This window comes from Bos taurus, chromosome 18, assembly GCF_002263795.3.
Source record: "Bos taurus isolate L1 Dominette 01449 registration number 42190680 breed Hereford chromosome 18, ARS-UCD2.0, whole genome shotgun sequence".
Classification (NCBI taxonomy): domain Eukaryota; kingdom Metazoa; phylum Chordata; class Mammalia; order Artiodactyla; family Bovidae; genus Bos; species Bos taurus.
Window position 1 is genome coordinate 62,041,354 of NC_037345.1, and position 12,383 is coordinate 62,053,736.

The following is a 12,383-nucleotide window of genomic DNA, read 5'->3' on the forward strand; positions in this document are numbered from 1 at the left end:
GGCCCCTCCCACACCAGCCAAGGCCCCAGGAGCCAGCCCTTCCTCCCTACCTCGTCCAGGGCCAGCCCCCCAGCCCCTCAGTGAAATACCTGGTGGGAAACCAGGCCTGGGTCTCTGCTTCCCCTCCCAGCAGGTCTGGCTGGCATCCCCTCCCCCACCTGAGCAGCCAGGCCCAGCCTGCAGGCAGTCCCCACCCCTCTCCCCTGCTCACTCACAGAAGCTGAGGTGGGAAAGGCCGGGTTTGGGAGTCAGCCCCGCCAGATGCCAGCCCCCCACAGCTGTTAGGCCCTGGGCAGAGCAGGCCTCCCTGAGCCCTGGAACAGAGGTGGGGGGAAGGCTTGGGGAGGCAGCATGGCGGGGGCTGGGCAGACATGGGGTGTCCGCCCCGCAGCTGGAGGCGCTCAGCACCCTCCCGGGGGCACTGCCCGCTTCCTCTGGGCGCTGGGCACCCAAGCTTCCCTGCACCCCCTCCCCTGGGCTGCAATTACGGGTCCTCCAGGCTAATCGCTGGGGTTGACTCGCTCCTGGCCCCGCTTCCCTAATGAGGCTTTTGTCCCCTTAATTGGCCATCTCCAGGCGCTTTTCTCTGACCCCCCCACCTACGCTGCCTGTCCCAGATCCCAGGCCCAACTATGTGCTAATTGGGCCTTTGAGGGGGGCACACAGAATGACCCCTCCCCTCCCTGCCCCCTGGCCGGCCTATATCAGACCCCCACCTATGGGCTCCTCACACCTCAGGGCCCGGGTGAGGGCACAGGACGGTTCCGATTCCCTGGGCCCTGCTCTGCCAACTGAGGTCCCCCCTCCCTGTATGGTCCCCCACCCTCTGTCTCTCTTCCTGTGCCCCTCCCTGGCCCTGGGCCCCCAGCCCCGGCTGCTCCTCGCCCCTCGCAGATTTGCGGGGGTGGCTGCTCTCTGATCAGCATTGTGGGGAGCCACTCCGTCACCCCAGCCATGCACCCCGGGGCTCCCACAGGCCCTGGAGTCTCCGAGGCAGGCCCCCGGGAGCTGTGCGCCTTCGTGAGTGGGGCGGCTGCTCACGTGCTGCGCGCTCTGCACCCGCGGCGGGCCAGGCCCCTCAAAAGGAGGCCCAACCACAGGAGGTTCCTACACAACCAGATCTGCAGGTGAGGGGGGCAGGGTGGGAGGGGGCTGGGAGGGGCTGGGGTGGGACCCAGGCCCAGACAGCACAGAGCAGAGGGGACCCCGGGGCCAGATGCACCCAACATGCACCTATGGAGTGCCGACTGTGTGCCTGGCCCCAGAGACCCATCCGTAGGAAGCAAAGTTCTCTGCCTCGGGAGTTCCCTGGCGGTCCAGTGGTTAACCCTCTGTGCTTCCACTCAGGAGGCGTGGGTTCAATCCCTGGTCCGGGAACCAAGACCCTGCATGCCGCGGGCATAGCCAGAAAAACTCTCTGCTTCATGGAGTTTGTGTTCCAGTGGGGAGGCAGCTGATAAGGGACTGTCAGAATAAAGAAGTGGGGCCTTCCCCGGCGGTCCAGGGGTTTTACCTTCGCCTTCCAGTGCGAGGGGTGCAGGTTCGGCCCCTGGGCAGGGAGGTAAGAGCCCACATAGCGTGAAAGTGAAAATGTTAGTCGCCCAGTCACGTCCCACTCTGTGTGGCCCTGCAGACTGTAGCTGCCAGGCTCCTCTGTCCATGGGATTCTCCAGGCAAGGATACTGCAGTGGGTAGCCTTTCCCTTCTCCAGGGGGTCTTCCCAACCCAGGGATCAAACCCGGGTCTCCTGCATTGCAGGCGGATTCTTTACTGTCTGAGCCACCAGGGAGGCCCAAGATCCCACATACCTTGTGGCCAGAAAAAAAAAAAACAAACAAACAAACATAAAACAGAAGCAATATTTAACAAACTCAATAAAGACTTAAAAAAAATAAAGAAGTGAATGACACCATACGAGGCTACAGCATGCCAGGATGGCTAGTGAAAGGACCCAGACACGGAAGGCCCCCTACTGTGCAAGTCCATTCCTGTGAAATATCCAGAATCGACCCAGCCACAGAGCACGAAGCAGGTTGGTGGGTGCCAGGGGCTGGGGGCTGGGCTGGGGAGACATGCCTAACAGGTGCCAGGTCTCCTTCTGGGGTGTGATGGAAAGTTCTGGAACTAATTAGAGGGGGTGTTTGCACAACATCATGAGTGTACTGAAGGCCACTGAATTGCATGCTTTAAAATGGTTCCTTTTAAGTGCTGTGAATTTTACCTCAGTTTTTACAAACAATACGGCTTGTTTGAAGGTGGTGAGTGCTGCCGAGGGCGTGCTGGGGGCGGGCTGGCATTTTGGGAAAGGTGTCCAGGAGGGCCTCCTGGGGAGGGGAGAGAGTAGCCCTGCGGAGATGAGGGGGGCAGCCCTGGAAGGGGGCACACTGCAAAGGCCCAGAGGCGCCAGGGAGCAGGCCTGGGGAGGCTGGAGCAGAGTGAGGGGACGGACTCAGGTTCAAGACAGAGAAGGGACTGATCGGGGGACCTCGTGGGCCCCGGAGGGACTTGGGCTCTGGGTGGGGACGTGGTGGGGTCTGAAAGGACCCCCAGACTGTCGATCGGGGATGCAGGCGGCTAGGGATGGTGGTGGCTCAGACGATGGAGGCGGGGTCCGACTCCGGGGCGGTTTGAAGGCAGCGCCTTTCTAACCCACACACCATGCACACTCGGCCTCTCTCCTGCTCGAGCACCCCTCCCGTGGCTCCCGTGGCCCTCAGCACAGAGGCTCTGCCCCGCCAGCCCCTGTTTCCCTGCCAGCCGCAGCTCCCCACCTAGCTCTGCACCAGTCAGCTTCTTGCGGGAGCCACGCCTTGCCCTGTCTCCAGGCACGTGGATGGAGACCTCTGCTCCTCCGGGTCTCTGCGCAGCCTGTCCACGCCCACACACCCACCCGGGCCTGTGCTCGCCCCTCACCCTGTGACAGTGACCATTTTTTGAGGCCACTGTGTGCCAGGTAGACTGTCCTAAGGCCCTGACATACGCCAGGTCGCTTACCACTCCCACAAACCTGCACTGTAGGCTCTCTGTTTTCCCCATATTACTGACAGGGAGCTCAGAGAGGTGCAATGACTTGTCCAAGGCTACACAGCTAGAGAGGTGAGACAGTTGTAAGGCAGTCTGAGTCCATGCTGTGGACCACTCTGTAGTCCTGCCTGGGTACAGCATCTCAGGGACTGGGTGGTGAGGGCGATGGTGGTGATGGTGATGAGGATGAAGATGATGATGGTGATAATGATGAAGGTGATGGTAAGGATGATGGTAGTGACTGTGATGATGGTGACGGTGATCGTGGTGAGGGTGATGGTGATGGTGGTGATGGTGATGGTGGTGATGGTGAGGGTGATGGTGGTGATGGTTATGGTGGTGATGGTGGTGATGGTGGTGAGGGTGATGGTGGTGGTGGTGATGGTGAGGGTGATGGTGGTGGTGGTGACGGTGATGGTGATGGTGGTGATGGTGGTGAGGGTGAGGGTGGTGATGGTGAGGGTGATGGTGGTGATGGTTATGGTGGTGATGGTGGTGATGGTGGTGAGGGTGATGGTGGTGGTGGTGATGGTGAGGGTGATGGTGGTGGTGGTGACGGTGATGGTGATGGTGGTCATGGTTATGGTGGTGATGGTGATGGTGGTGATGGTGGTGATAGTGAGGGTGATGATGGCGATGGTGGTGAGGGTGGTGGTGGTGATGGTGATGTGGATGAAGATAATGATGAAGGTGACAGTGAGGATGATGGTAGTGACTGTGATGATGGTGATGGTGGTGGTGGTGAGGGTGATGGTGGTGATGGTGGTGGTGGTGATGGTGAGGGTGATGATGGCGATGGTGGTGAGGGTGATGGTGGTGAGGGTGATGGTGGTGATGGTGACGGTGATGATGGCGATGGTGGTGAGGATGGTGGTGGTGATGGTGATGTGGATGAAGATAATGATGGTGATAATGATGAAGGTGACAGTAAGGATGATGGTAGTGACTGTGATGATGGTGATGATGGTGGTGGTGATGGTGGTGGTGGTGATGGTGATGGTGATGGTGGTCATGGTTATGGTGGTGAGGGTGAGGGTGATGGTGGTGATGGTTATGGTGGTGATGGCGATGGTGGTGAGGGTGGTGGTGGTGATGGTGATGAGGATGAAGATAATGATGGTGATAATGATGAAGGTGACGGTAAGGATGATGGTAGTGACTGTGATGATGGTGACGGTGATGGTGGTGGTGGTGACGGTGATGGTGGTCATGGTTATGGTGGTGATGGTGATGGTGGTGATGGTGGTGATGGTGAGGGTGATGACGGCGATGGTGATGGTGGTCATGGTTATGGTGGTGATGGTGATGGTGGTGAGGGTGATGGTGGTGATGGTGGTGGTGGTGGTGATGGTGAGGGTGATGATGGCGATGGTGGTGAGGGTGATGGTGGTGAGGGTGATGGTGGTGATGGTGACGGTGATGATGGCGATGGTGGTGAGGATGGTGGTGGTGATGGTGATGTGGATGAAGATAATGATGGTGATAATGATGAAGGTGACAGTAAGGATGATGGTAGTGACTGTGATGATGGTGATGATGGTGGTGGTGATGGTGGTGGTGGTGATGGTGATGGTGATGGTGGTCATGGTTATGGTGGTGATGGTGATGGTGGTGAGGGTGGTGGTGGTGATGGTGATGAGGATGAAGATAATGATGGTGATAATGATGAAGGTGACGGTAAGGATGATGGTAGTGACTGTGATGATGGTGACGGTGATGGTGGTGGTGGTGACGGTGATGGTGGTCATGGTTATGGTGGTGATGGTGATGGTGGTGATGGTGGTGATGGTGAGGGTGATGATGGTGATGGTGGTGAGGGTGGTGGTGGTGATGGTGATGTGGATGAAGATAATGATGAAGGTGACAGTGAGGATGATGGTAGTGACTGTGATGATGGTGATGGTGGTGGTGGTGATGGTGGTGGTGGTGATGGTGATGGTGATGGTGGTCATGGTTATGGTGGTGAGGGTGAGGGTGATGGTGGTGATGGTTATGGTGGTGATGGCGATGGTGGTGAGGGTGGTGGTGGTGATGGTGATGAGGATGAAGATAATGATGGTGATAATGATGAAGGTGACGGTAAGGATGATGGTAGTGACTGTGATGATGGTGACGGTGATGGTGGTGGTGGTGACGGTGATGGTGGTCATGGTTATGGTGGTGATGGTGATGGTGGTGATGGTGGTGATGGTGAGGGTGATGACGGCGATGGTGATGGTGGTCATGGTTATGGTGGTGATGGTGATGGTGGTGAGGGTGATGGTGGTGGTGGTGGTGGTGATGGTGAGGGTGATGATGGCGATGGTGGTGAGGGTGATGGTGGTGAGGGTGATGGTGGTGATGGTGATGGTGATGATGGCGATGGTGGTGAGGATGGTGGTGGTGATGGTGATGTGGATGAAGATAATGATGGTGATAATGGTGAAGGTGACAGTAAGGATGATGGTAGTGACTGTGATGATGGTGATGATGGTGGTGGTGATGGTGGTGGTGGTGATGGTGATGGTGATGGTGGTCATGGTTATGGTGGTGATGGCGATGGTGGTGAGGGTGGTGGTGGTGATGGTGATGAGGATGAAGATAATGATGGTGATAATGATGAAGGTGACGGTAAGGATGATGGTAGTGACTGTGATGATGGTGACGGTGATGGTGGTGGTGGTGACGGTGATGGTGGTCATGGTTATGGTGGTGATGGTGATGGTGGTGATGGTGGTGATGGTGAGGGTGATGATGGTGATGGTGGTGAGGGTGGTGGTGGTGATGGTGATGTGGATGAAGATAATGATGAAGGTGACAGTGAGGATGATGGTAGTGACTGTGATGATGGTGATGGTGGTGGTGGTGAGGGTGATGGTGGTGGTGGTGAGGGTGATGATGGCGATGGTGGTGAGGGTGATGGTGGTGAGGGTGATGATGGTGATGATGGCGATGGTGATGGTGCTGAGGCTGAGGTGATGGTAAGGATGAGGGTGGTGGCGATGGGAGCTAAAACCTATCGGACACTTCCCACGTGCCTGGCACTGTTCTAAGTGCTTTAGTTTTGGCCCCCGTTGCCCGTTACAGTGAGCATAAGCTCAGGAATTGCTGACAGCAGCCCCAGGAGGCGGGTGCTCTCACAGTCCTCCCTTTTCAGATGAGGAAACTGAGGCACAGAGCGGTGAAGTGACTTGCCCAAGCTCCTGATTTTCTGGAGGTGGGTGGCTCCAGGGACTCGCCGCAGGAGATCCTGGACCACACGTGAATGAGTGGGAGCCTCCTGCCCTAACCGCTTCTCCCCTGCCGCAAGCGGCCTTCCTCCTGGGAGCCCAGGATGGAAGACCCACCTGCCCCCAAACACGGTCCGCCCCACGTTCCAGAGCCGGCCTCCTCACCAACTGCTCAAGAACCCCTCCCCACCTTCAGCCTGCCCCCCAGCCTGGACCCCATGGCGATGCCGCTGATTGGCACCCCGCCACCACCCCCCAGCTCCCTGCCTGTCCTCCCCGCCCCCCAGAGCCAGCTTCGGCAGCACAGACCTCCCCACCCCCACAGCTGCTCTGCCCCAGGCTCCGCGGAGGCCCAGGCCGCCCACAGTGAGCACATCCCCCTGGGCACGCAGGCGCGGCCCAACAAGATCCAGGGCAGGGGCGAGCTCCTATCGCGTCTCCCCACCCACACCTTCCTCTCTCCGGGTCCCCTCAGGCCCCGCTCCCCCGGGATCCCCCTCCACCCACGCTAGAGATTGTTTAACTCCGTGTGAAAAAATTTCAAACTTGCAGAAAAGTCAAAAGACAGATGTCTGATGCAGCAGCTCCTTTATTGAAACTTTAATTATTTATTTGGCAGCTCTGGGTCTCAGTTGCGCCCTGCGGCATGGCGTGCAGGGAATCTAGCTCCCCAACCAGGGATCGAACCCGGGGCCCCGGCTTTGGAAGCACGGTGTGTCTTAGCCACTGGACCACCGGGGAAGTCCCATCAGATATATTTTCTAAAATTAATTAACTTTTATTTATCTTCGCGGCTGTGTGGGTTTCTCTCTAGTTGTGGTGAGCAGGGGCTCCTCTCTAGGTGCGCGCGTGGGCTCCTCTCCTTGGGGAGTACGGCTTCGCGCACAGGCTCAGATTGTGGTGCTCCGGCTTCCTTTCTCCAGGGCATGTGGGGTCTTCCCTGATCAGTGACCCAGCATGCTTGCTGTCGTAGTCACTGGACCACCAGGGAAGTTCCAACGGATACATTTTTAAATAAACCTTTCCCTGCAGGTTTAACATAGTACAAAAAAAAAAATGCACACATCATCCGTGCAGAGCTTAATGAATTTTTCCCAAAGGGGACCTGCTGATAAAATCAGCATTCAGATCTAGTAACAGGGCATTTCTTGCCTCCAGAGATCCTGGTGGGATCTCCTTCCCATGAGTCGCCATCCTGACGTTTCTCCCTGTTGATCGAGTTAGCCTGGTTTTGAACTTTATTTCTATGGTGTCACGCACTGACTGGGAGAAGGCAATGGCACCCCACTTCAGTACTCTTGCCTGGAAAATCCCATGGACGGAGGAGCCTGGTAGGCTGCAGTCCATGGAGTCGAAAAGAGTCGGACACGACCGAGCGACTTCACTTTCACTTTTCACTTTCATGCACTGGAGAAGGGAATGGCAACCCACTCCAGTGTTCTTGCCTGGAGAATCCCAGGGACAGGGGAGCCTGGTGGGCTGCCGTCTATGGGGTTGCACAGAGTCGGACACCACTGAAGTGACTTAGCGCGGCAGCAGCACACACTAAGTCTCACTGCTTTTGTTCAACACCATGTTTTTGCATTCATCTGCTGGAAAGTCCATGATCAAACATGACAGGCTGGGCGGGGCACTGAGGACAACCTCATGATTCTGGAGCCTCAGGCCCCAGACCAAGGTGCTGGCGGGGAGAGGCCTCCTCCTTGGCTTCTCCTGTGGTCATTCCTCTGTGCGTCCTCATCTCCTCCTCCCGGGTTACGAACCACCCTCATGATGTCATTTTGACTTAATCACCTCTCTAAGGACTCCATCTCCAAATGCAGTCACGTTTTGAGGCCCTGGGGCTTCCCTGGTGGCTCAGTGGTAAAGAATCTGCCTGCGATGCAGGCGACCTGGGTTCAATCCCTGGGTTGGGAAGATTGCCCTGGAGAGGGAAATGGCAACCCACTCCAGTATTCTTGCCTGGAGAATTCCATGGACAGAGAAGCCTGGTAGGCTACAGTCCATGGGGTTACAAACAGTCAGACATGACTGAGTGACTTTACTTTCTGAGGTGCTGGGGGTTAAAACTGCAACATATAATTTCAGGGGGACACAGTGCAGTGCGAGATCCACCTGCATTGCTACTGAGGGGTAGGGATACTGGGGGAGACCTGTGCAGTGGCTACTGCGGTCATCCAGGGAGGCCAGGACCCCAGCCAGGGCTTGGTGGCGATCCTGAGAGGGCTGGTGGAGATGTAGATTCATAGCCCTTTAGGAAGCAGAATCCACACGGCTTCAACGTTACAGTGGTGCTGCCAGTCCACAGAGTGCCTTTGTGCAAAAAAAAAAAAAAATTGTGAAGGCACCTCTCAAGACATTTTTTACTTCTCCATGTTGGAATATGGTCAGAATAAATCTAAATGCCAAACATACCAGGATTTCCTGGTGGCTCAGTGGTAAAGAATCCTCCTGCTAATGCAGAAGTCATGGGTTCGATCCCTGGTCTAGAAAGATCACACAGGCCTCGGAGCAACTAAGCCCACGCGCCACAACTGTTGAGCCTGTGTCCAGAGCCGGGGAGCCAGGACGACTGAGCCTCACGCTGCAACTACTGAAGCCCGTGCACCCTAGAGCCTGTGCTCTGCAACCAGAGAAGCCACTGCAATGAGAAGCCCGCACACCCCAACTAGAGAGGAGCCCCCGTGAGCCTCAAGGAAGGAAAGCCCTCACAGCAACGAAGACCCAGCACGGACAAAAATAAATAAATAAATATTTTTAAGTGTGCACAGTGTTGGACAGGACCTGCCTCCGTGTGCAATGCACAAGCCCCACAGCTGTTCATAGCTTCCCAGTGGATGGGGTTGAAAGTGAAACAAAGGGTTAGTTGATCAGTCCTGTCTGACTCTGTGACCCCATGGACAGTAGCCCGCCAAGCTCCTCTATCCATGGGATTTCCCAGGCAAGAATACTGGAGTGGGTTGCCATTTCCTTCTCCAGGGAAATCTTCCCCATCTAGGGATCGAACCTGTGTCTCCTACATTGCAGGCAGATTCTTTACCCTCTGAGCCACCAGGAAAGCCCATGGATGGGTTAGAGACACTGAACTGTGGGACTCAAGAAAATGGACCCAGGGCAGAGACAGTAGCGTAAAGACAAGTGGGGAGGGAGAGCAGAGACATGTCACTCCTGGGATGGCAGACGGGAGGGGATTTCTTCATGGTCACCCCTGTAACGCCCGGCTCTTTCCGCAGGCAGTTTGCCAAGATCGAAGCTGCCACCCAGCACCTGGCCATGTCCATTCTGTCCCAGGAGGCACCTCCCCAGAGACCGACGCCCCAGAGGCCGCCCCCACCACCTCCCTCCCCCTTCCTGGGCGTGGCCTGTGCCGTGGCACCCACCGAGGCACTGCATGCTGGCCCCAGCCTGAGTCTCGCTGCCCTGGACGCCTCCACCCTCGACCTCTTTGAGGACATTGCGCTCCCCCCAGCGTGTCCTTCAGCGCCATCTGACCTGTCCCTCTGTGTGCTGGGCCAGCCGGCCCTGAGGCAGGACACACTGCTCTATGACCCCCTGCTCCCTCCACCGCGTTCCCTGGGGGGAGGGGAGGAGCTCTTGGCTTCTGAGGGTCGCTGGGGGGGCAGGTGGGAGGTGTCTTGTGCCTGCCCTTCTCAGGGTACCCCTGCAGGCTGGGGGACCTACTTTCCGTGACACCCAATCACAACCCAGCCCAGGCTCCCAGAGGGACCAGAGCCCCCGCCATGACAGCTCCTCAGCTGCCTGCCAGGCAGTCCTCTGTCCCATCCACGCCCCTCCTGGCAACCTCTGGCCACAGGAATCAAGCCCAGACTCCTGCCTCGGCCTCAAGGGTCTTCTCCCAGGTCCAGGGCTCCCAGTTCAACCTCTGGGATGGAGGAGGGGGTGCTCTCTCCCTTTCTCACCTTCTCCCTTCTTTCTGCTCAGCCCCACCTCCTTGGTGACTGTCCCCCCACCCCCGGCACCCTCTCACCCTGGTTCAGCTCTGTCTAATGTCTGGTCTTGTCTTGTTTATTCCCAAAGATCTGCGGGCTGCCTACTGCATACCAGGCCCAGATCTGGGTGTGAGGACTCAGCAGTGAATAAAACAGACATCTCTGCCCTCACGGAGTTGACATGGCAGGGTGGGGGATAAAGTTGGGAGCGCTGAAAATAAATGAGTATATCCATACTTTTTTTTTTTTTTTAAGGCAAGATAAATTTCCAATTTCAGATTGGTATTAGTGCTGGGAAGAAAATATTGATAGGATAGCAACCCGATTGGGTGACTCCTTGATACAGGGTGGTCAGGGAAGGCCTTCAATGACAAGGAACTGGTACTGTGGAAAAGTCTGGGTTTTCGAGCAGAGGGACCAGCCGGTGCAAAGGCCCTGAGGTGGGACGTTGGGGACCAGCCTGGCTGGAGCAGAGTGAGCTGGAGGAGAGTGTAAGACACACGGGTGGGCGGTTGAGGGGCTGAAAAAGCACACAGCAAATTGGGAGTTCAGTTCAGTTCAGTCGTTCAGTCGGTCTGACTCTTTGCGACCCCATGAACTGCAGCACGCCAGGCCTCCCTATCCATCACCAACTCCAGAGTTCACCCAGACTCACGTCCATTGTGTCAGTGATGCCATCCAACCATCTCATCCTCTGTCGTCCCCTTCTCCTCCTGCCCTCAATCTTTCCCAGCATCAGGGTTTTTTCAAATGAGTCAGCTCTCCGCATCAGGTGGCCAAAGTATTGGAGTTTCAGTTTCAACATCAGTCCCTCCAATGAACACCCAGGAGTGATCTCCTTTAGGATGGACTTGTTGGATCTCCTTGCAGTCCAAGGGACTCTCAAGAGTCTTCGCCAACACCACAGTTCAAAAGCATCAACTCTTTGGCGGTCAGCTTTCTTTATAGTCCAACTCTCACATCCATACATGACTACTGGAAAAACCATAGCCTTGACTAGACAGACCTTTGTTGGCAAAGTGATTTCTCTGCTTTTGAATATGCTGTCTAGGTTGGTCATAACTTTCCTTCCAAGGAGCAAGCGTCTTTTAATTTCATGGCTGCAATCACCATCCACAGTGATTTTGGAGTCCAAAAAAATAAAGTCGGCCACTGTTTCCACTGTTTCCCTGTCTATTTGACATGAAGTGATGGGACCAGATGCCATGATCTTCGTTTTCTGAATGTTGAGCTTTAAGCCAACTTTTTCACTCTCCTCTTTCACTTTCATCAAGAGGCTTTTTAGTTCCTCTTCACTTTCTGCCATAAGGGTGGTGTCATCTGCATATCTGAGATTCTTGATATTTCTCCCGGCAATCTTGATTCCAGCTGTGCTTCATCCAGCCCAGCATTTCTCATGATGTACTCTGCATATAAGTTAAATAAGCAGGGTGACAATATACAGCCTTGACATACTCCTTTTCCTATTTGGAACCAGTCTGTTGTTCCATGTCCAGTTCTAACTGTTGCTTCCTGACCTGCATACAGGTTTCTCAAGAGGCAGGTCAGGTGGTCTGGTATTCCCATCTCTTTCAGAATTTTCCACAGTTTATTGTGATCCACACAGTCAAAGGCTTTGGCATAGTCAATAAAGCAGAAATAGATGTTTTTCTGGAACTCTCTTGCTTTTTCGTTTGGCTTTTATTCCAAAAGTGATGGGAAATTCTCTCTCAACCCCTTTCTCGCAACCCCACTTCCAAGCACCGTCTAAACATTAGGACACCACCCGAAGAGGCAGGTGCTGTGAGAGGGAAAACTGAGGCTCCAAGAGAACAGACGAAAGAGCGCGGAGAGGGAGGGACTTCTTGGCTTGTCGCGCCTTTATAGCCCTTTCCTGGAAAGTGCGTGGGTCTAAATTTCTGTCTCTGGCTAGAAGGGCCAGGTTCGGACCCAAGGTCTGCCCCTGCGCCGCGCACCCCCCGCCCTTCGCCCTTCGCACTTGACAGTCGGTCTGATCACGACCCGCTAACCTTTCCGGCTGCAGTCCAGAGTTCTCTGTACCCGGCGCACCGCTCCGCCTTTAGACACGCCGCGCGTGCCTTTTGCGACTCCCCATTGGCCTGACGCTCTGCCTTTCTCCAGGGCGAGCCAATCACGCTCTCAAGACGGACAGCCTGGCCCACGGCCCCCGAGGAGGGGTGGGAAGAAGCGGCGTTCTCGG

At 55.8% G+C, this 12,383-nt stretch overlaps 1 protein-coding gene across 1 annotated transcript; it reads left to right on the forward strand.

The window, feature by feature from the left end:
* Positions 1–954: 954 nt before the first annotated feature.
* Positions 955–11,208, forward strand: C18H19orf85 (chromosome 18 C19orf85 homolog). The gene is made up of 2 exons (XM_059877622.1): positions 955–1,127; positions 9,467–11,208. The coding sequence occupies exons 1-2, from the start codon at positions 955–957 to the stop codon at positions 9,921–9,923; spliced, it is 630 nt and encodes a 209-aa protein (XP_059733605.1). The 3' UTR covers positions 9,924–11,208.
* The last annotated feature ends 1,175 nt before the right edge of the window (positions 11,209–12,383 follow it).

Coding starts and splice junctions, on each gene's coding strand:
- C18H19orf85 (XM_059877622.1), top strand. CDS start 955: ATGCACCCCGGGGCTCCCACAGGCCCTGGAGTCTCCGAGGCAGGCCCC. Junction 1,128..9,466: donor CTACACAACCAGATCTGCAG/GTGAGGGGGGCA, acceptor CTCTTTCCGCAG/GCAGTTTGCCAAGATCGAAG.